The sequence below is a fragment of the Elephas maximus genome, chromosome 2, assembly GCF_024166365.1.
Source record: "Elephas maximus indicus isolate mEleMax1 chromosome 2, mEleMax1 primary haplotype, whole genome shotgun sequence".
NCBI lineage: Eukaryota > Metazoa > Chordata > Mammalia > Proboscidea > Elephantidae > Elephas > Elephas maximus.
Window position 1 is genome coordinate 119,672,415 of NC_064820.1, and position 26,964 is coordinate 119,699,378.

Here is a 26,964-nt window from a genome sequence, read left to right on the forward strand (position 1 = left end):
GGAAGTTAAAAAGCAGGTGAACAAATGGGAACAGAATAAGAAGACCAGATTAAAAATAAATGTACGTTTGCAATGGGAAAGTCATGGGGCAGACTAATCCATGTCTCAGAACATCAGAAAGGTTCAGAAGTTGAAGACATCAGGTTTCTGTATAGGTAGTACTAAAAACAGCAGGGTTTGTTAAGATTCTTAAAAGAGTAGTTAGATCCTCAGAGTCCCTTCCCCACAAGCTACACCCCAGTGGTTGCATCTCTCTCCAAACCAACAGAAAGATTATGACTTAAAAGTGCAGTCAAGGTTTGGTAATGCTGATGTTACTGTTGGCCTAAATGAGAGTAGTTTGAATGGAAGGATAGAAAATCGAGACTTCCATGGGTTTAGAAGTGAGTGAAAGTGAAGGACTTAGAGGGGGACAGGGAATAGCTGACAGAACAAGGTTTTGGAAGGAATGGGACTCAAAGCAAAGGGACTAGCTGGTCCTTTGTAGCAGATAACTTTTCAAAAGTAAAGATGGCTGAAGGTACTTAAAAAAGGGCATTTAGAGATATTATTTCTGAGACCTTGCATATCCTCTGTATAAAGAGACAAAGATGATTTAAAAGGTTTGGGAAGAGCAACATAAGTTTGAATCAGTGTGTATATATATATATATATATAAAATGAATCAAAACAGGAATGGTACTCTCCCACGACCATTTTTCTACCATATGTTGTTATCTTAAACAAAGAATGGTTCCTTAAATTCACATAATGCAAGTCACAAAGTTTTAGTCGTTGAGTCCAATTTAACCTGCAAATATGTGTTTTGTTTTAATTAGTTGCCAATCATTAGAACACAGCAAATTTTATTTGAAAAGTAATTTCTTGAAATACTGAATGATCCTACAACACTGAAACACATTTTAAAATGTAGCTGAATGTTGGGAACTTCGTTTAAATGTTGTAGGTATTCCCTAATCCCCTTCAATAATTTGTTACCTTCTTGACCTGTAGTAGTCATTTGAGTTTGACACCCATGATAAATCATCTGTCTCTTGAGTATTACAAAACCAACTGTGCAAAATTGAGGTGTGGTTATTACTTGTATTTTTCAGAAAAAGGAATGCCTCTTATCCATAAATTGAGAGCTTCAGATGAAGTAGAGCATCATTTTTAAAATGACTCCATGATTGGATGTGTCCCTCCAATAACCGCCACTGGACCTTCTGGAACCATCAAAACCCATTCTCTTAAGCTCACTTGCCATAGTAAAACCACTGTCACTCAGGCGTTTCCCCTAGCATCCATCAAAGGCAAAGCCAATCTGAGATGACTGGTTCTTCCAGATTTGTTTATAGACAGTAATTTATTAAATTCAAACTTCTGACATAGGTTTTGGTTTGGCATAGATTATTTATAAATCACAAATCAAAGTAGTTGCCATAACTTCTTTTATTTGACTAATAGTTACTGTTATTATAGGAGTTATCAGCTGATGCTTATTCTTTTTGTTTTCAAGAAATAATTCTCATATGTGCCTCATTAATATTTTGTAGTTGATTTCCATCTAAGCATCCAGTTAATATCAATGGTCTGAGGATCATTGATAAAGTATGCTCTATGATCACATGATAAGAGTCAACTAGGAAAAGCATTAGCCATATTCTTGGAAAAATTTAACTGATGAAATCACTCAACTGTGACGAAGAACTTATAATTGAGGACTAAGATATGACTATTAAAGTACTATTAAAGTACTTGCACCAGGATAACAACTCCTTTCTAAAAAATGTCCTTAAATTAATCACAGGAAAGTTTTCCTAATGTGTAATTATCTCAGCATCTTTTTTGCAATGAGCTTCTGGCACGTGGGGCTCAATTTCTTTGGGTCTTACTTTGCTCTCTAATGAAATTACTTCAGTTCTTGGAGGAAGCTCATAGGGTTTGGTTTGCTTGTGAAGTTTCTCTTCTCTTTTCTTCATAATTTCTTTGAAGTGATTTTTCTCCTTTAACTCTTTATCTTTACGTTCTTCAGCCTCACATATGGCATCTTCCTTCTGTCGGATCTTTAGCTCTTCCTGCCACTATTACAGAGACAAAGCATCATTCAGATATATGTAGAGGTAGGAGCTGGCTATTAACAATTCTTTCAATTAACTGATAACTTCTAAAGATTTATTAAACCTTATAACAACAAGTGACCAAAAAACAGACTTAAAAATGGGGTTCTACTAGAAATTCACATTTTTGAGAATGATTTTAAAAGGAAGAAAGTTCATGGTTTTCCATGATTTTCTTGCTATCTCTGTCTCTACTTCTATCCCTATCTATCTATCTGTCTGTCTGTCTCTATCCCTCTATAGAAATAGACATATAGATACATATACATGTATATATACATCAATTCAGGTTCTCAAAATGCATATACTTATATCCAATTATTATCATAGTTTTTTTCAGACATTCATCAGGAATTTCTTATTCTACCATATGGGTAAAGTATACGGTGCCCCGTATTAGAAAACGATATAAAACCCATTGCTGTTAAGTCGATTCCAACTCATGGTGACCCCATGAGTTCAGTAAAACTGAGCTCCGTAGTGTTTTCTTGGCTGTAATCTTTACAGAAGCAGATCACCAGATCTTTCTCCTGGAGCACCGCTGGATGGGTTCAAACAGCTAATCTTTCAGGTAGTAGCTGAGAGCAAGCTGTTTGAGCCACCAGGGAGTTTTTGGAGAGCAATATAAGCCCCTTCCCTCCCCAAGGCAGAATTCCTAAATAGCAAAGCATTTAAAATAAGATATAATAGGGTTTATATTTCTATACCCCAAAGGATTGCCCATTCTGTATCAATATCAGTAGTTACATGAAAGTATGGGATCATAAAATAAACAATCTAATCAAGATTTAAGAAAAAGCCACAGAAAAGACAAATTTAAGTGAAAGATAAACACTGCTATACTATTCTATGTGATGCTGAAAATGAATTTAATGGCCAAATGCTTACTTTGCAGCAGACCTAAAGAATTCACCTCAACTGACCATGTTAATTCATGACAATAGCAGCATACCTGTAGGCAAGAGCCCTGGGCATGAGTGAGGTAGTTAAAGATGGAAGTAATGATGCCAGATCAACCAAGCATCATCATGAGTGCCTTTTCTTCCCTCTTAAATTTTTTGATGAGCAAAATGGCAAAAAAGGATGGTAAACCTTTTACAGGCTGAGCAAAAGTTTCAGAGTGGAATGACATTCTAGCATAAAATTTTGGAAATTCCTAAAGACACTGCTCTTTTTGGCACTCTTTAGCCCATATATATGTTCAAATGACCAGGCTGAGCTTAATATTCTATCAGTTAACTTACAAAATACTATATAGCAGTTCTGTAAATCATAACTCTTATTTGTCATCTGGCTGTATAGATATTAATGTATATAACTAAGCTTCAGAGTCCACATCACATAGCCTGCCAAAGGCAATAAGATGTTTTAAATAATATATTAGAATTAAAAATTACAGCATAATAAAATAATATCCACTTAATTTATTCTAGGTAAGTTTTTGGCAGCATAGTGGTTAAGAGCTACTGCTGCTAACCAAAAAGTCAGCAGTTCAAATCCACCAGGTGCTCCTTGTAAACTCTGTGGGGCAGTTCTACTCTGTCCTGTAGGGTCGCTATGAGTAACAATAGAATCGATGGCAATGATTTTTTTTTTTTTAAGTTTTAAAGACCCAAGAAATCATATATTTTCTGCACTTGGTTCTGAGACTTTGTGTACCCAGTTATTACTCATAAAACTTAGATTTCTCAGAAATAATTGTTACATGAAATACCCAGAAAACTGAGGCAAAACATCAAAAACATTCAGATGCTGGCTGAAATTCATGCTTTGGCTTTACTTACAAGTTCTCATACCCAACTGTGACTTATAGACATTTTTCTCATATAATGAACTTAATAATATTAATTATTTAAAGTTACCACTGTTACCTATAACATAAAAGTAGCAGTTAGCATAATAACGACACTATCTGTAAATAAAAAAGACTAATTTTAAATGAGCTTAAATGAAAGATTTTGATGCACCCCAAGGCTTTGTTTTTTACTCTGTGAAGAATTAATAGAGAATTAATGCTTAAAAACTGTCAATAAAATAGAACTGATTTCCTAAACAGTATGTCTAAAAGCTGCAATATATATGAAAGCAGTCAAGAAGAGGTATCATATCACTATCATCCAGAAGGCAGCTCTTTCTTTTGTCCTCTTTAGAATCGGCATGGCTAGAATTCAATGTAACACCATAATCTTTCTTTCTGTTGTTGTTGTTGTTAGGTGCCATTGAGTCAGTTCCGACTCATAGTGACCCTATGCACAACAGAATGAAATACTGCCCGGTCCTGAGCCATCCTTAAAATCCTTGTTATGCTTGAGCTCATTGTTGCAGGCACTGTGTCAATCCACCTCGTTGAGGGTCTTTCTCTTTTCCGCCAACGCTGTACTCTGCCAAGCATAATGTCCTTCTCCAGGGACTGATCCCTCCTGAGAACATGTCCAAAGTGTGTAAGATGCAGTCTCACCACCCTTGCTTCTAAGGAGCATTCTGGTTGTACTTCTTCAAGACAGATTTGTTCGTTCTTTTGGCAGTCCATGGTATATTCAATATTCTTCGCCAACACCACAATTCAAAGGCATCAATTCTTCGGTCTTCTTTATTCATTGTCCAGCTTTCACATGCATATGATGCAATTGAAAATACCAGGGCTTGGGTCAGGCACACCTTAATCTTCGAGGTGACATCTTGGCTCTCCAACACTTTAAAGAGGTCCCTTGCAGCAGATTTATCCAATGGAATGCATCTTTTCATGTCTTGACTGCTGCTTCCATGGCTGTTGATTGTGGATCCAAGTAAAATGAAATCCTTGACGACTTCAATCTTTTCTCCATTTATCATGATGTTGCTCATTGGTCCAGTTGTGAGGAGTTTTGTTTTCTTTATGTTGAGGTGCAATCCATACTGAAGACTGAGGTCTTAGATCTTCATTAGTAAGTGCTTCAAGTACTCTTGACTTTCAGCAAGCAAGGTTGTGTCATCTGCATAACACAGGTTGTTAATGAGTCTTCCTCCAATCCTATGCCCCGTTCTTCTTCATATAATCCAGCTTCTCAGATTATTTGCTCAGAACACAGATTGAATAGGTACGGTGAAAGAATACAACCCTGACGCACACCTTTCCTGACTTTAAACCAATCAGTATCCCCTTGTTCTGTCCGAACAACTGCTTCTTGATCTATGTAAAGGTTCCTCATGAGCACAATTAAGTGTTCTGGAATTCCCATTCTTCACAATGCTATCCATAATTTGTTATGATCCACACAGTTGAATGTCTTTGCATAGTCAATAAAACACAGGTAAACATCCTTCTGGTATTCTCTGCTTTCAGCCAGGATCCATCTGACATCAGCAATGATATCCCTGGTTCCATGCCCTCTTCTGAAACTGGCCTGAATTTCTGGCAGCTCCCTGTCAATATACTGCTGCAGCCATTTTTGAAAGATCTTCAGCAAAATTTTGCTTGTGTGTGATATTAATGATATTGTTGTATAATTTCCACATTTGGGTGGATCAACTTTCTTGGGAATAGGCATAAATATGGATCTCTTCCAGTTAGTTGGCCAGGAAGCTGTCTTCCATATGTCTTGGCATAGACGAGTGAGCACCTCTAGCGCTGTACCTGTTTGTTGAAACATCTCAATTGATAGTCCATCAATTCCTGGTGCCTTGTTTTTTGCCAATGCCTTCAGAGCAGCTTGGACTTCTTCCTTCAGTAACATCAGTTCCTGATCATATGGCACCTCTTGAAATTGTTAAACATCAACTAATTCTTTTTGGTATAATGACTCTGTGTATTCCTTTCATCTTCTTTTGATGCTTCCTGTGTCATTTAATATTTTCCCCATAGAATCCTTCACTGCTGCAACTCGAGGCTTGAATTTTTTCTTCAGTTCTTTCAGCTTGAGAAACGCTGAGCATGTTCTTCCTTTTTGTTTTGCATCTCCAACTCTTTGCACATGTCAGTATAATACTTTGTCTTCTCGAGATTCCCTTTGAAATCTTCTGTTCAGTTCTTTTACTCCACCAATTCTTCCTTTTGCTTTAGCTGCTCAACATTAGAGAGCAAGTTTCAGAATCTCCTCTGACATCCATCTTGGTCTTTTCTTTCTTTCCTATCTTTTCAATGACCTCTTGCTTTCTTCATGGATGATGTCCTTGATGTCACTCCACACCTTGTCTCGTCTTCGGTCACTAGGGTTCAGTGCATCAAATCTATTCTTCAGATGGTCTCTAAATTCAGGTGGGATATACTCAAGGTCTTATTTTGGCTCTCATGGACTTGCTCTGATTTTCTTCAGTTTCAGTTTGAACTTGCATATGAACAATTGATGGTCTGTTCCACAGTCGGCCCCTGGCCTTGTTCTGACGGATGATATTGAGCTTTTCCATCGTCTCTTTCCACAGATGTAGTCAATTTGATTTTGGTGTGTTCCATATGGTGACATCCTTGTGTATAGTTGCTGTTTACGTTGGTGAAAGAAGGTATTTGCAGTGAAGTCATCGTTGGTCTTTCTGTTAGCCTCAGGAAAAAGTAAACTACCTCCCCCCGACCCCCATTTTTTGTCTCTGCTGACCACAAGTTCTATTTAGATAAACTCTTATCTTATCTTGACTTTTATCTGCCACTATTTACGACTGATTGTGGTAGCTAGGACGTGCAGATATGCTTGAAGTTGATAGGAAATGGAAGCATCATTTACTCCCTTATTCATCCTATTCACTCAGTGATTCAATTATAATCCTATTTAAAACATACGATGTACAACATATCTTGAGACCTGCTGAATAATGAGGTATCTGCCTTATTCCTTGTATATTACATATAGGTAATACATGTCACTTGGCTTAGAAGAACTATGCCTGTGGAGAGGTGTTTTTGCTTCTTGTCAATATTACATATTTCACCCTCCCACCCCCAAATCTGATTAGGGATTATAAACCAGGCACTTAAGCAGCTATGGAAAAGTAGATTTGGAGTCCAGTGGTCTAGTTTTGAATGTACACTCAGTCATTTACTAATTTTAAAACCTTAGGCAAGTAACTGAATTTTCAACCACTAATCTATTCTTCTTATCAGTAAATGTCTTACAGGATTATTGTGAGGATTTAATTAACTAATGAAAAAGCATTTTGTAAAATATGCAATAGTGCTTTGGACTTTTATTATTTATTATCCAGAACCCACAGATACAGACAGCCGACTGTATATAGATAGATAGATATACATATACATATTTGGTCCTATAGGGTCGCTATGAGTCAGAATTGACTCGACGGCACAGGGTTGGGGTGGGTATAGTTAGATAGATAGATACACATGTATATCTATTTCTATATCTGTACCTATAACTATATATCCAATCTGTCTCTTCTATAATCAATCAATCAATTGATCAACCTATAGGTAGATAGACAGATGTAGATATACAGTCAGCCCTCTGTATCCGCAGGTTCCACATCCGTGGATTCAACCAACCACGGATTGAAAATATTCCCTCTCCCAAAAAAGTTACATTGTTGCTGACATGCACTATGTAGTTAGGGCTATTATGGTTTTATCTGTAATGAACATGTACAGATTTTTTTCTTGTCATTATTCCTTAAACAATACAGTATAACAACTATTTACATATCATTTACATTGTATTAAGTATTATAAGTAATCTAGAGATGATTTAAAGTATATGGGAAGATGTGCATATGTTATTTGCAAATATTATGTCCTTTTATATAAGGGACTTGAGCATCCTTAAATTTTGGCATCAGATGGGGGACCTGGAACCAATCCCCCACAAATACTGAGGGATGGCTGTATATACCATTAATACTTTTTAAAAGATAATATTTAGAAAACCGTCTATAAACCTTCCCAAATCAATACTAGTAACTACTGGATTAGGCTAGCTACACATCAAACAGCTTGGACCTTATCTATTCTCAAACATATTTTCATAAAGAATTGCTTTACCCTTCTTTAGCTATAATGTAAAAATGTATCCAGCCTCTGCTGAATTATGGCAATTACTTAGCAATTCTAATACCCTTGGAAAGAGGAAAAAGTGAGATTATTAGGAACTATTTCCTAATAGGGCTCTTCCCTGTCTTTCAAACCATTGTCTTCTCCTCTTAAACTAGTCCTAGGCAGACCAAAGTCATTTGTAGATAGATATAGATACAGATATATAGATATTAATAAATTCTAGCAAGTTTTTATGTAATCCATTCTAGAACATTCAGTTGAAGTGAATAGCAAAATTTAGATGCTGCAATGTATGAACCATTTGAAATTTCTGCTAATGCTCTGTATATGTAATATATTGGTTTAGCAAGAATCCTATTAGTGAGAAGTGGAACAAATACTATAGCTCCCATTTTGTGATTCCAGGGTATCAGTCAGTCTCCAAACCTCAATATTGTAGTTATCGTTAGAGTGGCTTAAATATTAGCTATGTGTTCAGTAGAAGAAATATCTTTCATCTTTTGTTCAAAAAATCACCGATTAAATGGAATGGGAAAAATTAATCATGGGAATATAATCACAATCTGATAGATAATTCTGCATTGCCAGTGGTAACGTTAATTTAAACACATTCTACATGCTATTGGGTCCACATTGTATTAAAAAAATAAAAAGAAAACAAGTACTTTGTCTCCCACTGGAACTCTACTTCTAAAAAGAAGTAGACGTAAAGTGATGTATATTTGATAAGAAATTATTGACTAAATATAGCACAATTGCTTCCAGTGCTGAATTACAAGAATGGCGTTGTGTTGCCACTGCCAGTTTAGTGCATACCAAGAACAAAGTCTTTCTGATCTGTCAAGGGTAAAGAATGGTCACCAAAAGTTGAGTTGAAATATTTTTGTATTATTATTAGACTACACTGCAGTGTGGCAATGCTCAATCATGGCGAGACTTTTAAATTACACAAGTTAACGTTTCCATCTCAGAACTATACTTTCTAACTCAAGCCACCTTTAAAGAATAAAGCTTTTACTGCTAGTTTAAGAATGCTAATCTTACGTGATGATCAACAATTCTTGCCAACTGTTCATCCACCCTGGTGAACAAATCTGGATATGGAAACATGGAGAGTTCTGACTTAGAAGGATGCTCCCTTCAAAAAAAGCACAAGAACAGATTCAACATTAAGTACAGGCATTCTTCCTCCCCAGAGAGAGAAAAGATTTGTAAGTCATAATTCATTCTTAAGCATTTTGATTCTCAGTTGTTAACATAAAGTACCTACGCTGTGCAGACTACTCTATATTAGTTTCTAGTTTCAGTTATAAAACTGACATTTTTAAGAATAGGGCAGGTCATATAGGATGATATCTAGAAAATAATAAAAGGCAATCTTGTCCAAAGAGCTGGTTACAGTAGCAAATGAGATGCTAGGATGTGAAGGGCTTAAGGAAGCCTGAAGTAGGCAACGTCCAATGGGGAGATGAAAGTATCCATCCTCACACAAAATCCTGGTGGAAGCCAAAAATGTAATCTAAGCTATGCTAAAAATTGCTGTGACTTAAAAGCTTCTGCAATATACTTGTATTACCAAGAGTGGAACTGTGGTAGACAATTTAGCAGCAGCTTAATGAAATTGTTGGCCATGCAAAGCTGGGATCCAAACAAGCAGAGATTGAGTGTTAAATCACCCACATAATACAATATTATTAAAGTTTCTGTGGAGAAATGGTTGTAAGGCCAGGAATATATAACACACTGGAATGTTGGCAGGGAATGATTTTGAGGGAGAGAAAATGAGTTCAAAGGAGAAGGTCTTAGGTGAAAGTCTAAGGAGAGACGTAGTTGGTGAGAAAATTTTATATTCAAAATTCTCTGATGAATTTTTAAGACTATGATGTCTAATATGCATTTTTTCAAGTTGATGCCTATCCTATTCCAGTAAGCTTTACATTCTTGACACCCCACGGTCCTCCTCGTGACACCATGTCCTATTGCCCTATGGTGCCCAAAATACTTCTCAAATCTTAAAACTATCTTCATCCCATCACCGCCTCCATCCAAATCATCATCATCTTTCACATGGACTAAGGTCTCCTTTTTAGATTCCCTGCATCCACCATGCTCTCATGCTCTACTTTTTGTATTCTCATCTCTACAATTACCCAGAAAATATATATATATTTGTTGTCGTTGTTGTCAGGTGCTATCGAGTCTGTTCCAACTCAGAGCGACCCCACGTACAATAGAACAAGACATTGCCTGGTCCTGCAGCATCCTTACAATCGTTGTTATGCTTCAGACCATTGCTGCAGCCACTCTGTCAATTCATCTCCACAAGAGTCCTCCTCTTTTTCTCTCACCCTCTACTTTACCAAGCATGATGTTCTTAGCCAGGAACTGGTCCCTCCTGACAACATGTCCAAAGTATGTGAGAGGTAGTCTCAACATCATTTCTTCCAACGAGCATTCTGGTGGTACTTCCTCCAAGACAGATTTGTTCATTCTTTCGGCAGTCCATGTTATATTCAGTATTCTTCGCCAACACCACAATTAAAGGCATCAGTTCTTCTTTTATCTTCCTTATTCATTATCCAGCTTTTGGGTGCATATAAGGTGATTGAAAACACCATGGGTCAGGTACACCTTAGTCTTCAAGGTGACATCTTTGCTTTTTAACACTTTAAAGAGATGTTTTGTAGCAGATTTGCCCAGTGCAATGCATCTTTTGATTTCTTGACTGCTGCTCCCCTGGATGTTGATTGTGGATCCAAGTAAAATGAAATCCTTGACAACTTCAATCTTTTATCTGTTAATCATGATGTTACTTATTGGTCCAGTTGTGAGGATTTTTTTTTCTCTCTGTTGAGGTGTAATCCACGCTGAAGGCTGTAGTCTTTGATCTGCATCAGTAAGTGCTTCAAGCTGTCTTCACTTTCAGTAAGCAAGGTTTTGTTATCTGCATAAAGCAGGTCGTTAATGAGTCTTCCTCCAGTCCTGATGCCTCATTTTTCTTCTTAGAGTCCAGTTTCTCAGATTATTTGCTCAGCATACAGATTGAATAGGTATGGTGAAAGGATACAACCCTGACGCACACCTTTCCTGTTTTTAAACCATGCAGTATTCCCTTGTTTGTTCGAGCTACTGCCTCTTGATCTATGTACAGGTTCCTCATGAGCACAATTAAGCATTCTAGAATTCCCATTCTTCACAATGTTATCCATAATTTGTTATAATCCTCACAGTTGAATGCCTCCGCATAGTCAATAAAACACAGGTAAACATCTTTCTGGTATTCTCTGCTTTCAGCCAGGATCCATCTGGCATCAACAATGATATCCCTGGTTCCACGTCCTCTTCTGAATTTGGGTTGAATTTCTGGCAGTGCCCTATCGATATACTGTTACAGTGGCTTTTAATGATCTTCAGCAAAATTTTACTTGCCTGTGATATTAATAGTTTTTTTTTTTAGTGATATTAATGATATTGTTGGATAATTTCTGCGTTCTGTTGGATCACCTTTCTTTGGAATAGGCATAAATATGTATCTCTTCCACTCAGTTGGCCAGGTAGACGCCTTCCAAATTTCTTAGCATAGGTGAGTAAGCACTTCTAGCTCTGCATCTGTTTGTTGAAACACCTCAATTGGTATTCTGTTAATTCCTGGAACCTTGTTTTTTGCCAATGTCTTCAGTGCACCTTGGATCTCTTCCTTCAGTACTATCAGTTCCTGATCATATGCTACCTCTTGAAATGGATGAATGTCAACCAATTCTTTTTGGTACAGTGAATCTGTGTATCCCATCTTCTTTTCATGCTTCCTGTGTCATTTAATATTTCCCTGTGGAATCCTTCAATATTGCAACTCAAGCCTTGAATTTTTTCTTCAGTTCTTTCAGCTTGAGAAATACCAAGGGTGCCCTTCCCTTTTGGTTTTCTAACTCCAGGTCTTTGTACATGTCATTATAATACTTTACTTTGTCTTCTCAAGCTGCCCTTTGAAATCTTTTATTCATCATTTCTTCCATTTACTTTAGCTTTTTTTACTCAGTGTTCAAGAACAAATGTCAGAGTCTCTTCTGACATCCATTTTGGTCTTTTCTTTCTTTCCTGTCTTCTTAACAATCTCTTGCTTTCTTCAGGTATGATGTCCTCGATGTCATTCCACAACTCATCTGGTCTCGGGTTATTAGTGTTCAACGGGTCAAATCTATTCTTGAGCAGGTTTCTAAATTCAGGTGGGATATACTCAAATTCATACTTTGGTTCTCATGAACTTGTTCTAATTTTCTTTATCTTCAACTTGAACTTGCACATGAGCAGTTGATGGTCTGTTCTGCAGTTGGGTGCTGGCCTTGTTCTGACTGATGATATCGAGCTTTTCCAGTGTCTCTTGCCACAGATGTAGTCGATTTTATTCCTGTGTAATCCACCTGGTGAGGTCCAAGTGTGTAGTCATCGTTTATGTTGGTAAAAAAGGTATTTGCAATGAAGAAGTCATTGGTCTTCCAAAATTCTATCATGCGGTCTCTGGCATCATTTCTATCACCAAGGCCATATTTTCCAACTACTGATCTTTCTTTTTTCTTTACTACTTTCACATCCCAATCACCAGTAATTATCAATGCATCCTGGTTGCACGTTTGATCAATTTTAGACTGCAGAAGTTGGTAAAAATCTTGAATTTCTTCATCTTTTGCCTTAGTGATTGGTGCATAAATTTGAATAATAATTGTATTAACTGGTCTTCCTTGTAGGTGTATCATATTATTCTATCACCGAGAGCATTGTATTTCAGAATAGATCTTGAAATGTTCTTTTTGATGATGAATGTAACACCATTCCTCTTCAAGTGGTCATTCCCGGCATAGTAGACCATATGATTTTCCCATTCAAAATGGCCAATATCAGTCCATTTCAGCTCTCTAATGCCTAGGATATTGATGCTTCTGCCTTCCATTTCATTTTTGATAATTTCCAGTTTGTCTAGATTCATACTTTGTGCAATCAACATTCTGATTTTTAATGGATGTTTGCAGCTGTTTCTTCTCATTTTGAGTTGTGCCGCGTCAGCAAATGACTATTCAGCTGCAATTCTTAAGGTTTTCACTAACTAATTCCTTTTGGAAGCAGACTAGGTCCTTCTTCCTAGTCTGTCTTAGTCTGGAAGCTCAGGTAAAACCTGTCACCATGGGTGACCTTGCTGGTATTTGAATTACTTCTCATTACTTTAGAATAAAGATCACATTTGTTAATATGTGTTATTATTTCTTTCCATTCTTTGCCTAGGTATCTGCATTACTAACACACAGGCTTTCTTACACTTCTTGAAATGTAATGTACCTTGTCTGTTCCACTATGGCTTGTTTTGCATGTATTGTCCTCACTTTCTCTAATGCCCTCCCCTATCCCTCTGTCCCTGCTGCAGGACTCATTAATCCTTTAGCTCTTTGTTCAAGCCCACCATCATAGCTCTTCATTCACCATGGGCTTTACTTTATGACATTTACCTCAGTTCTAATTTTACACTTACATTTACCCCTGCATGAGTTTTATGTCTTCCTTACTAGAGTATGAGCTACCTGAGTGTGGAGATTTTATTTGTTTATGATTGTCTCCTAAGTGCCCAACACAGGTCCATAACACTCAATGAATGTGTATTTGGTGAATGACTGAGTGAATAAATGAAAGTTACGGTTTGCTTTAATTCTTTTTATAATCCTAGTCAACAAAGGTCTACAGTAAACCACTCCTGTGCTGGTAGAGCAGCATCCAGTATATCAAGAGGATGGCAGTCCCAGGAGGCAAGTTGCACAGTGGAGTTGACAGCAGGAGTTTGAAGGAAAACAACTCAAGTGAAAAATATATGAAGCCCTCCTGCAATCCATAATATTCAGAAATATTGTAGGGAAGAAGAGCACTGGGCTTCCCACGGCATGTAGAATAGTGGCTCTATTCTGCTATTCTGTTAAAATGTTAAAGGAAAATATGACCTTAGAATTCTGGGAGATTTGGGGACATCCAAGGGCAGATATCTGGGTTAACCATATTCACTCAAGAAAATGTTGGAGCTTATGATATTCAAAGAATTGTGCTAAAGGCTGTGAAAAGACAAATAAGAAAAAAATCTCTAAAATGATTTAAAGGTTAAAAGAATTCAGGCAAATTACCTTAAATTTCTTCTTGAATAATAAGAGTTTAAGTATAAAAATGCTTACCAACATTAATAATGTTAAAAGACCTTTAAAATCAGAAAAAATTAAATGGATATGGTTGACTTCTAGTTGCTTCAGCTTAATAATTTGTATTATATAAAAAAGACATAACTATAATACAACATGAAGCATGACATATAAACAGAAAAATATGGTAAAATGATTAAGCACATGAACTCTGTAGTCAGGCAGATCTTGGAACAAATTTTGGCTCTGGCACTAAGTATTATTTTATCCCTCTGTTCCTCAGTTTCTGCATTTTTAATACAGAAAAAATAATAGTCCCTATCTTGCAATGTTTTTACAGGGATTAAAAAGGGAAAAGACATTCAGCATGCTTGATAGAGCAAACTTTAAACAAGTTCTAGCTACATTATCTTTATCATCATAATTAAAATCATTCAGAAGAAGAAGCCTGACTTTTAGCTGGTACTGTCAGGTAAGGGAGCCCCATGCAGTGGTTAAGAGTTTGGCTGCTAACCAAATGGTCAGCAGTTCGAATCCACCAGTTGCTCCTTGGAAACCCTATGGGGTAGTTCTACTCTGTCTTATAGGAGGATCACTACAAGTTGAATTGACTGGAAGGCGATGTTCTCCCCTCCCCCAAGTAAGGGAAAAAGGAATGGAGGAGAAAACAATTTAGATGAAACTTAAATTACGTGTAGAATTTTGATGTTTGGAGTAAAATGGGAAGTGGATACAGATTTTTCCAGAAAGATGGCAAGGTAGAAGCAAAAATTCAGAAGAAGGAACAGGGGATCCATTTGGGGAAAAGCACAGAAACTGAGATGGCTGGACCCTATTATACATTTAAGAGAGGAGTAGGCAACTCATTTGTTCACTCATTTATTCCAACATTTGTTGATAGAGGGTATGTTATTATAAGAAGTGGGAAAAAAAGAAAAACAAAGACCTAGATACTGTCATCAAGGAATTCAAAGTTCACATGGGAAGGAGACATAAACAAACAACTACAGTACAATGGAAAAACTGCTCTAAAATAGGTAATAGTGGGTGCTATGTAGTCAAAGGTAGATTGATTGGTGGGGCCATTTAATTTAGTCTGAAGGTGGGTAAGAGAGAACTTTCTGGATTGGTTATGCATGGTTGCCCCAATAGGATGATGACAGAATTGATGAAAAGGGAACCTTAGACATGTTCAGTTTAATATATCAAGATGGGAAACATATAGAGATATCTACAAAAAACAGGGAATAACATAGTTCCTCATATAGAGGTATGATTATTCAAGACACAAAGTTCTCCTGAAGATTTACAGTTATAGAGTGACCATCCTATCAGGAATGACATATTTCCAAGAGCACCTGGCACAACTGGGTTTCAGACCTCTTTAATACTGCATCTCACACTGTGACCTAAGACTCAGTGTTGAAGCATTAACTCAATAGGCGAAATACTGATTTTAATTCAGGCCGAATATAATAACCACTGGAATTATCCAATGATGGGAAGATACTGTATCAATTAAACAATCACATTACTTCATCATTGTTTAAAACTGAATGACTTTACCCCTTATCCCATTCTTTTGAGAGAAACTGAGCACTAACTGGTTGGTGTGGTTTTTCTCTAGCATACTTTATTTTCTTTTTTGAGGTTGATCATGGGTTTATGACCTTTTTCAAACTCAACTGGTTCCAATGAATTATATAAATTTTGCTTCCTTAGAAGCTCAAATTTTCATTATTTATCTACTAGAGGTCACTCTTATGTTCCTCAGTTCCTCTGCAGTTTCTTCTGATAAAGCTTTATTTTGTGATGGCACTAAGATATCCTATTCTTCCTTCTCTAAACACAGCATACACACTGTCCTGATTCCTTTTAGAAGAGAAAGTCATTTGAAGTCTGAATCTAGGATACAGGGTGGTATATACTAGATTTTTCCACAAAACTGCTGAAGTTACATAGAATGATACCACAAAGGCCACTTAAATCACTCTGCCAAATTAAGAAAAATCACCATTAATCAAAAGATCATGGGTTCATTCTATTTTTTATCAATGTGTTTCTTTTTACCTTTCTCTAAGAGCTTATTACTTAAATTTTTCCCTCTTTTTGTTAGCTTTATGGTACAATACTAATGATTATCAACCAAATTATGTGTTCAAATAGCAGCAATATTTAGAAGTTTCTGTTTTTGTCCTTTGGTTCCAACAGAGTAAACGTTCAGAAGGTCACTTTGTTAACACTATGACCATGACTTCCTATCAAAAATTTTGTGTTAGACTGTAATTAAAAAAACAAAAACAAAGCCTTTGAATAAATAGAAACCTCAGTATTATATTAATTAAACCTCTCAAAAGTCATTAAGGATCTGTATTTGATACTGTTGTAGAGTAGCATATTACTTCCCTTAGAAACTATGAGGGAGTCACCCCTGTTTCTCAATATCTATCTGATACTACATCACATTCCTGTGATTGCCTTCTTCAGTTTGACCAGGTTTGGGCTGTGCCTACCCAGAGACACAGAGAGGCACAGCCTGCTTGTGGCTCTAAGGGCTCATTCTACTCCATCTGCAGAAGTCTTACTGAGGGGCCACCTGGATTGCCACTCCACTCTTACGGATCCAGGGCAGAATATCTGATATTTCACTAACAAATTGTAATGCTTTTTCCCCTTGATGTCCATTTAAAGCCTCAATATCTTTTATAACAATCTTTAACTTTCTACAGTATTTTCTATGTTTTACTACTAGGGTTGTAAGAGAACAGGAAAACAACACTTCACCCACCATATGTTTGTTTTCCCAAAACACTACTTGTAAAAACCAAGACCTGAAGTCAGAATTAAAGCGTATCAGAACTATCCCAAATCTCTGAAAGTTCCTAGTCATGTCACTATTCCCTCTACCTACAACTCAGTCCAGGAAAGTAAGTTTACCCTTAGCAAAATTATATCTTAAATAGAAATGTCCATAAATATTTCAGTAGCATTATCAATTCTGGTTCAGTTCAGTAGTCTTAGGAACAATGGATCATCTTACAAACTTAACGTTTTCAAATCCTTAGAGATGTGCTTAACCATAACATTCACACTCACAATCCTATCTGGTCAGATAATAACTCTTCAGGCATCTTTAAGCCAGAGGTTAGGAAGTAAATTATTTTCCGAGCACTTTCATGAATGGAAGAATCTTATATTAATTAAATACTTTTGATTTTCCATTTGGGAGGTATGACCATACAAACAGTAAGTCATGTCTGAGTGTCCTTTGAACACATTTTTTCTTTTGACTCTAATTAGCTTGCCCAAGTCACAGAGCATCAAGATTAGAGCTGCCTAAAGCGAGAACATTTAAAGCACATATATTTACAAGAAAGTTATTCAAGGATAAAAAAACAGCTACTTTTTAAAAGAGTTTATTCTCAACACAATTGTTATTACCATTACCTGTTCCCACATTAAAAATATTTAGTGCCTATTTAATTGCCCATATTTTGCAGCTCCTGTATTTTAAAACAGGGTCCAACTCATAATGACCCTCTAGGACAGAGTAGAACTGCCCCATAGGGTTTCCAAGGCTGTCATCTTTACACTAGCAGACTGTCACATCTTTCTCCCGCTGAGGACTGGTGGGTTCCAATCAAGAACCTGTCAATTAGCAGCCAATCACCTTGAGTCAGAATTGGCTCAATGGCAAATTTTTTTTTTTTTTTCGGTACTTTAAAACATCTATGGTGACAGTACCCTCAGTGAGTTAAAGGATTGCTCTACTCTCACCGCTCCCACACCTACAGCCTGGATATGGTCCCATGTCTGTCTGGCATGAAGAACTGCCAGTCCAGGGGAGGCTCCAGGGTCCTTGGGCTTCTGCCACCCCCAGTGATCCCACCCCAGGGGGCCCTGTCTCAGACATCAGCACCTACAGTTTCAGTCTTACTTTTCTTTGCCAGCCAGACTATTGATTTCGTAGCTTCCATACACGGTTACTGCCGGGAAGCTTCTGGTGTCACTTTAACGTTGGCCAAAGCCTGCAGAATCAACTAAGGAACTCAAAATCGAGAGTTTTTAAAGTTTAACTTTTCAATCACTGAGTCAAAATATCCAACGGACATGCTCCACTGAAACAATTCTTCCTAAATTCTCAGACACAAAACTTTGGCAGTGTTGGGCCAAAAATTGTCCTGTGGCCACCCTAGCATTGACAATTTATCTTCCTCTGCAGTTTATCTTTTTTTTTTCCCTAACCAGTTGCTGTCAAGTTGATTCTGACTTATAGCAACCCTATGTGTATCAGAGTATAAGTGCCTCCATTGTGGGGCTTTCAATGGCTGCTTTCTCAGAAGTAGATATCCAGGCCTTTCTTCCAAGGCACCTTTTGACAGACTCAAACCTCCAACCTTTTGTTTAGTAGCTGATCACATTAACCATTTACACCACCCAAGGACTCCGGCAATTTGATTCACCAGCCCCTAAATCAATTTAGCTATTAGAGTCTGGAATATTTTCATCAATCCCATTTCAGACCCCAATCCATGTGGTTATCACAACAGGGCTGTGATGTGATTGACTGAAAAATGCCAATGGGCATGAAAAAAGGATTTTTTTTTTTAGGGTATCTTGTAGTTATAGAAACTTATGGTTTCCCAAAGCAGGGGAAAACATAATGTGCCCCCAAGTGGAAGTGTGGCTAGGGAAAACATCTGAAACAAATCTTGAATCAGGAATGGGAGTTGGCATAGTAATAGTGAGAATAATAGTACATATGACACAAGTGAGTAGATCCATCAAAATACGTTTGAGGGACACAGCTTGGGTGCAGAACAAGTGATAATTTCAGTTTTGAAAACGCTGAGTTTAAGTGTCTTCCCACACCAATTGGAACTGATAGCTGTCTAGGCCTGCTGAATCCCTATCATCCTAGAATACTCTTTTCTGTACTGGACCCACTGTGTTTCTGTATTCTGTCTGTTCCTTTTCCTTCATTTATTCCCTATTTTGAGGAAGCACAGTCTTAAGAAGCTTCATAAGACATAGCAAATAGAAGGTAAATATTTTGAAACTTAGTATAGTTGAAGATGTCTTTATTTTACCCTCATATTCGATAGATTGGGGTGGGAATATATTCAAGTATCACTCATTGTCTGAAATCTTGATAAGTTAAAAAGCAGAATAGATTCAGATGAATTTTTATGTGAAATCTCACTATCTACTTCCCCAAATTTTGCACAGAATATATTTTAATAACAAGGGATATTTATAATTCTGAAGTGGATACTATTGTCCCTCGAGGTATTGAGGCAATTGCTTCACTGTCTTCTGGCTTCTGGTGCTGCTTTTGAGCAGTCCAGTGCCATTTTGATCCCCAGACATTTGTAGTGATCTGCTTGTTCTCCCTGGAGCTGTATTATTCAAGGTACATAATGCCAATTTTCTCAAAAGGCAAATGATGAAATCTCAATGGGTTAAAAAAATAAATGTTTATTTCTTTGTCACATAAAGTCTGCTACAGGTTAACAGGAACTTTCTTCCGTCTGATGACTCTTTCCATCTTATGATGCTGCCAGCTCATCGTGTTGCTCTCAGAGGAAAAAAGACATGGAGAAGGTACACTGGCTCTCAATTCCTTTTGCATAGATGTGTCATTTCACTTCTACTTTTAGTACATTGGCAAAAAAATACATGATTCTAACTGACTGTTTCTCAACATTTTGGGCTAGATAATTCTTTGTTTAGAACCTGTCTTGTGCGGTGTAGGGTACTTGGCAGCATTTCTAACCTCTGAACATTACGTGCCACTAGCGCCCTCACATCCTGTCAAACCAAAAATGTCTCTAAACATTGCCAAAGGTCCCTTCAAGACAAAATCAACCCTGATTAAAAACCACAACTCTAACTTAATAAGGAAGTCTGGAAAATGTAAGGGAAACATGAAGTTTTATGATTGCCTATGGTTTCTGTCACAGGAAGTTTTAAAGCTCCCTTTTCCTTAATTTTCTAATTTTCACATTTTCACAGTGAAGTATATGGTAGACAGATTTGTAAGATGGCCCCCAATCATCCCCAGTTTCTAGTACTTATACCCTTGAGCAATTCCCTCTCCTTGCATGTGGGCTCGCCTAATGACTTGCTTCTAATCAGTAGAATACTAAAAAAGTGATGGGATGGCACTCCAGTGATTAGGTTACAAAAGAGTACAACTTCTGTTTTCCTAGTAAACACTATTAGCTTCTCAATTTGCATGATTTGATAAAGCAGGTGGAAAGGCCCTCAAAGCAAGGAGCTGAGGGCGCTATATGGCCAAGAGCCAGAAAGGTGCTGAGGTTCTCAGTCTAACAGCCCATAAGGAACTAGGTCCTGTCAAAAACTACTGAATGGGCTTGGAAGCAGATTCTTCCCCAGTTGAGCCTTCAGATGAGACCGTGGTCCTGGTCAACACCTTGATTTCAGCCTTTTGAGAGAACCTGAAACAGTGAACCCAGCTAAGCCATGTCTGGATTCCTGACACAGCAAAATTGTGAGATGATAAACGTATGTTGTTCTAATTTGCTATGTTTTGGGGTGATCTGTCACACAGCAATAGACAACTAATACAAAGTGGCTTATAGTTGGTCTTTTTAACTCATATTTTAGACACTATTTTGGTCCTTTATATTTTTAAATTTGTACTTAGTTCTTCAAATTAAAAAAAAAAAGTGCATTGATAAATAACTTCCCTTTGTCTTCTTTATTCTTTCTCTGGAATTCTCTTTATTCTAAAGTTAGACCTCTGGAAGTATACCTCTAATTTTCTTATATTTTTATTCACCTTTTTTTTCTCTTTGTTTTCAGTCTACTTACTGGAAGATTTAATCAACTTTATTTTCCAAAACTCTTAAATTTTTAATTTCCACTATTATGTTTTTAATTTATAAGAACTCTTTCTTCACCCACATGTCTGTCAGTTTGTCATAATGTGGGGGCTTTTTTGTTGCGGTGATGCTGGAAGCTATGTCACCAGTATTCAAATACTAGCAGGGTCACCCATGGCAGATAGGTTTCAGCTGAGCTTCCAGAGTAAGATGGCCTAGGAAGAAGGGCCCAGCGGTCTACTTCTGAAAAGAATTAGCCAATGAAAACATTACGAATAGCAGCAGAACACAGTCTGGTATAGTGCCAGAACATTAGCCCCTCAGGTTGGAAGGCACTCAAAATACAACTGCGGAAGAGCTTCCTCCTTAAAGTAGAGTCTACCTTATTGATGTGGATAGAGTCGAGCTTTCCGGGCCTTCGTTTACTGATGCGGCATGACTCAAAATGAGAAGAAACAGCTGCAAACATCCATTAATAATAGGAATGTGGAATGTATGAAATATGAATTTAAGAAAATTGGAAATAGTCAAAATGAAATGGAATGTATAAACATCAATATCGTAGGTATTAGTGAGCTGAAATGTACTGTTGTTGTTGTTGTTGTTAGGTGCCGTTGAGTCGGTTCCGACTCATAGCGACCCTATGCACAACAGAACGAAACACTGCCTGGTCCTGAACCATCCTTATAACCGTTGTTATGCTTGAGCTCATTGTTGCAGTCACTGTGTCAATCCACCTCCTTGAGGATCTTCCTCTTTTCCACTGACCCTGTACTTTGCCAAGCATGATGTCCTTCTCCAGGGACTGATCCCTCCTGACAACATGTCCAAAGCATATAAGACTCACCATCCTTGCTTCTAAGGAGCATTCTGGTTGTACTTCTTCCAAGACAGATTTGTTTGTTCTTTTGGCAGTCCATGGTATATTCAATATTCTTCACCAACACCACAACTCAAAGGTATCAGTTCTTTGGTCTTTCTTATTCATTGTCCAGCTTTCACATGCATATGATGCGATTGAAAATACCATGGCTTGGGTCAGGCACACCTTAGTCTTCAAGGTGACATTTTTGCTCTTCAACATTTTAAAGAGGTCCTTTGCAGCAGATTTACCCAATGCAATGCATCTCTTGATTTCTTGACTGCTGCTTCCATGGCTGTTGGCTGTGGATCCAAGTAAAATGAAATCCTTGACAACTCCAATCTTTTCTCCGTTTATCATGATGTTGCTCATTGGTCCAGTTGTGAGGATTTTTGTTTTCTTTGTGTTGAGGTGTAATCCATACTGAAGGCTGTGGTCTTTGATCTTCATTAGTAAGTGCTTCAAGTCCTTTTCACTCTCAGCAAGCAGAAATAGACTGGTATTGGCCATTTTGAATTGGACAATCATATGGTCAACTATGCCAAGAATGACGAATTGAAGAGGAACAGTGTTGCATTCATCATCAAAAAGAACATTTCAAGATTTATCCCTAAGTACAACACTGTCAGTGATAAGAGAATATTCATATACCTCCAAGGAAGACAAGTTAATATGATTATTATTCAAATTTATGCACCAACCACTAAGGTCAAAGATGAAGGAATTGAAGATTTTTACCAACTCTACAGTCTGAAATTGTTCAAATATGCAGTCAGGATGCACTGATAATTATTGGTGACTGGAATGTGAATGTTGGACACAAAGAAAAAGAATCGGTAGTTCGAAAATATGGCCTTGGAGATAAGAAACAATGCCAGAGATCACATGATAGAATTTTGCAAGACCAGTGACTTCTTCATTGCAAATACTTTTTCACCAACATAAATGGAGACTATACATGTGAACCTCGGCAAATGGAATACACAGGAATCAAATCAACTACATCTGTGGAAAGAAATGAAGGAAAAGCTCAATATCATCAGTCAGAACAAGGCCAGGGGCCGACTGTGGAACAGACCATGAATTACTCATATACAAGTTCAAGTTGAAACTGAAGAAAATTAGAACTAGTCCACAAGAACCAAAGTATGACCTTGAGCATATCCCACCTGAATTTAGAGACCATCCCAAGAATAGATTTGACGCACTGAACACTAATGACCAAAGATAGGATGAGTTGTGGAATGACATCAAGGACATCATACATGAAGAAAGCAACAAGTCATTAAAGACAAGAAAGAAAGAAAAGACCCAAAATGGATGTCAGAAGAGACTGAAACTTGCTCTTGAACATTGAGTAGCTAAAACCAAAGGAAGAAATGATGAAGTAGAACAGTTGAATAGAATATTTCAAAGGGCAGCTTGAGAAGACAAAGTAAAGTATTATAACAACATGTGCAAATACCTGGAGGTAGAAAACCAGAAGGGAAGAACATGTTCGGTATTTCTGAAGCTGACAGAACTGAAGAAGAAAATTCAAGCCTCAAGTTGCAAAACTGAAGGATTTTAGGGGGAAAATATTAAACGACACAGGGAGCATTAAAAGGAGACTGAAGGAATACACAGAGTCACTATACCAAAAAGAATTGGTCGACATTCAACCATTTCAGGAGGTGGCATATGATCAGGAACCAATGGTACTGAAGGAAGAAGTTCAAGCTTCACTGAAGGCACTGGCAAAAAAGAAGGTTCCAGGAATTGACAGAATACCAACGGAGATGTTTCAACAAACGGATGCAACACTGAAAGTGCTCACTTGTCTATACCAAGGAATTTGGAAGACAGCTACCTGGTCAACCAACTGGAAGAGATCTGTATTTATGCCTATTCCCAAGAGAGGTGATCCCACAGAATGAGGAAATTATCGAACAATATCATTAATATCACGTGCAAGTAAAATTTTGGGGAAGATCATCCAAAAGTGGCCGCACCAGTGTATCGACAGGCATTCAAGTCCGATTCAGCAGAGGACCTGGATAAAGGGATATCATTACTGATGTCAGATGGATCCTGGCTGAAAGCAGAGAATACCAAAAGATGTTTAGCTGTGTTTTATTTGACTATGCAAAGGCATTCGACTGTGTGGATTGTAACAAATTACGGATAACATTGTGAAGAATGGGAATTCTAGAATATTTAATTGTGCTCATGAGGAACCTGTACATAGATCTAGAGGCAGTGGTTCAAATAGAACAAGGGATAATGCATGGTTTAAAGTCAGGAAAGGTGTGTGTCAGGCTTGTATCCTTTCATCATACTTGTTCAATTTCTATGCTGAACAAATAATCTGACTCTGTGAAGAAGAATGGGGGCATCAGGATTGGAAGACGACACATTAATAACCTGTGATATGCAGATGACACAACCTTGCTTGTTGCAAGTGAGGAGAGCTTGAAGCACTTATTGAGGAAGAACAAAGACTACGGCCTTCAATACGGATTACACTTCAACATAAAGAAAACTAAAATCCTCACAATTGGTCCAATAAGCAACATCATGAAAAACAGAGAAAAGATTGAAGTTGTCAAGGATTTCGTTTTACTTGGATCCATAATCAACACCCGTGGAAGTGGCAGTCAAGAAACCAAATGATGCATTACATTGGGTAAATCTGCTGCAAAAGACCTCTTTAAATTGCTGAACAGCAAAGATGTCACCTTGAAGACTAAGGTGTGCTTGACACAAACCATGGTGTTTTCAATCACCTCATATGCATGCAAAAGCTGTATGATGAATAAAGAAGACTGAAGAAGAACTGACACCTTAGAATTGTGGTGTTGGCAAAGAATATTGAATATACCATGGACTGTCAAAAGAATGAATAAATCTGTCTTGGAAGAAGTACAACCAGAAGGCTCCTTGGAAACATGGATGGGTAGACTACATCTCACATACTTTGGACATATTATCAGGTGGGATCAGTCCCTGGAGAAAGACATCATCTTGGTAAAGTGAGGGTCGGAGAAAAAGAGGAAGATCCTCAACATGATGGATTGATGCCGTGGCTGCAACAATGGGCTCAAGCAAAACAACTGTGAGGAATGTGCAGGACCCAGCGGTGTTCTGTTGTGTTGTATAGGGTCACTATGTGTGGGAACCGACTCGACAACACCTAACAATAACAACTTTCTTTCTTTTTCTTTGACAATCTTTTTTTATAGCCTCCCTGTTTCATGGATGAAAAATTTGCATTCATATATCAGGGGATAATAATTACAGTTTTTTTTTTTTAAGTTTTCTTCTGTCCTACTTCACTGTTTTAATTTTCTCTGAGTGTCTTTTACATTTTCCATATTTGAGTCTCTATTATGTTTGAGTCTTTGTTACAATATTTTCTCTGTCTACTCATGTTTTAATAGCTTTTTGAGGTATAATTGATACACAATAAACTGCATGTGTTTAAAATGTGCAATTTGATAAGTTTTGACAGGTATGTACCAATTAAACAGTCACCACATTCAAGAAAATGAATACATCCATCCCTCCCAAAGTTTTCCTTATGCCCTTTTCCCTACTAATGTTTAAGAGAAAAGGCAATTAGAAGCTTTGAGTGGATTGTCGAGGCTTCTTGAATTACATTCTCCTTCCTGAAATGACTGGATAGTGATTATATTAGTTATGTGTTGCTGCTTAATGAATTATCCCAGAATTTTGCAGCTTAAAACAACAAACATTTATTGTCTCAGAGTTTCTCTAGCTGGGTGACTCTGGCTCAGGGCCTTTCACAATGCTGAAATCAAGGTGTTGCCAAGGGCTACAGACATCTCAAAGCTCAATTTCAGAAGGATCCATTTTTGAGCTCGTTCATATGACCTTTGGCAAGCCTCACATCCTTACTGGCTGTAGGTCAGAGGCATCGTGGTTTGAACCCACCCAGAGGCACCACTTCTGTAAACATTATAGCGAAGAAAACCCAACGGAGCAGTTCTACTCTGTAACACATGGAATCACCATATTGTCCCCACAGGGGTTCTTGTTTAATTTTGGGTATCATTTAGTAAGTCTAACCACACCCTTCTTGAGATTACTTTTTTGTTTCCTGAGACTTTTTTTTTTTCTAGTTCTCCTCCATATGCGGTTGTTCCTTCTCTGAATTTTCTTCCCCTGTAACTACTGACATTGTTTTAGTTTTCTCTTCTTGTTTTTCCTTTCTTCATGTGGATTTAATTTATAACCTTTCCCTGTGAGGACTGTATTACCTCCTTGCCCAGGCTCTACCTTTGGTACTACTTGCTGGACATCTCTACTTGAACATCTTAGTGACACTGAAACAGTGTATCTAAAACTGAAGTAATTTTATTTCATTCATCATTAATTAAATGAATATCTGTGGACTATCTACTGTGTGCTCAGCTCTATGTCAGATTCCGGGACAACAATGCACACACTTGCCTTTAGAAGTCAGAGAATCTAATGGCTCCTTCTAATACTTGTTTCGCTTTCCTTTTTCTTATTTTGGTTAAAAGCACTGCTAACTTGTGAATTTTCCCGGGGTCAGCATCTCTGGATTAATTTACTTACTGACTTAACTTTATTTATTTAGTTATTCTTTTCACTCTCTGGCTTTTCACATTCAAATTGCTGCCTGAAGCTTTTTTTCTTCTCCTTCCCCTTCCTCTGCTCTCCCCCTCCCCATCCTTCTCCTTCTTCTTCTCAGTTTTCTGCCTGGTCTTCTTCATTTCTACTATCATCTCTATATTCAGGTTTCACCATCTCTCACCCGTGCTTTTAAAATAACCTCCTAAATTATCTTACCGCCTTCAAATCTCACCAATTTTGAGTCATTTTATACACTATTGACAACATAATCTTGCTAAAGCAGAACTCGCTGGATTCACCCTCACCCTTTCAGGCTTAGCACAAGTGCACGTAAAATGAGGAAATAATCCAAAATGCTTACAAACTAAATATAAGCCCCAGTTGATCATCCCTATCAATCAGACTGATGAGCCCC

General features: G+C 37.5%; 1 protein-coding gene across 10 annotated transcripts in view; it reads right to left on the reverse strand.

Annotated features, from left to right (window-relative positions):
- Window positions 1-26,964, reverse strand: part of TMEM232 (transmembrane protein 232) — a 409,022-nt gene that overhangs the window by 97,324 nt on the left and 284,734 nt on the right. For 5 of the 10 annotated variants that reach the window (XM_049871892.1, XM_049871935.1, XM_049871900.1 and 2 more), the window contains 2 exons: window positions 9,118-9,211; window positions 1,875-2,063 (listed from right to left, as the gene is read on the reverse strand). The exons of 2 other annotated variants lie outside the window; for them this stretch is intronic. In XM_049871892.1, the coding sequence (XP_049727849.1) occupies window positions 1,875-2,063; window positions 9,118-9,211 (283 nt within the window). Of the gene's footprint in view, window positions 1-1,490; window positions 2,064-9,117; window positions 9,212-26,964 lie in introns of those variants that run through there. 3 more of the 10 variants (XM_049871917.1, XM_049871926.1, XM_049871969.1) reach the window with 3 other exon arrangements.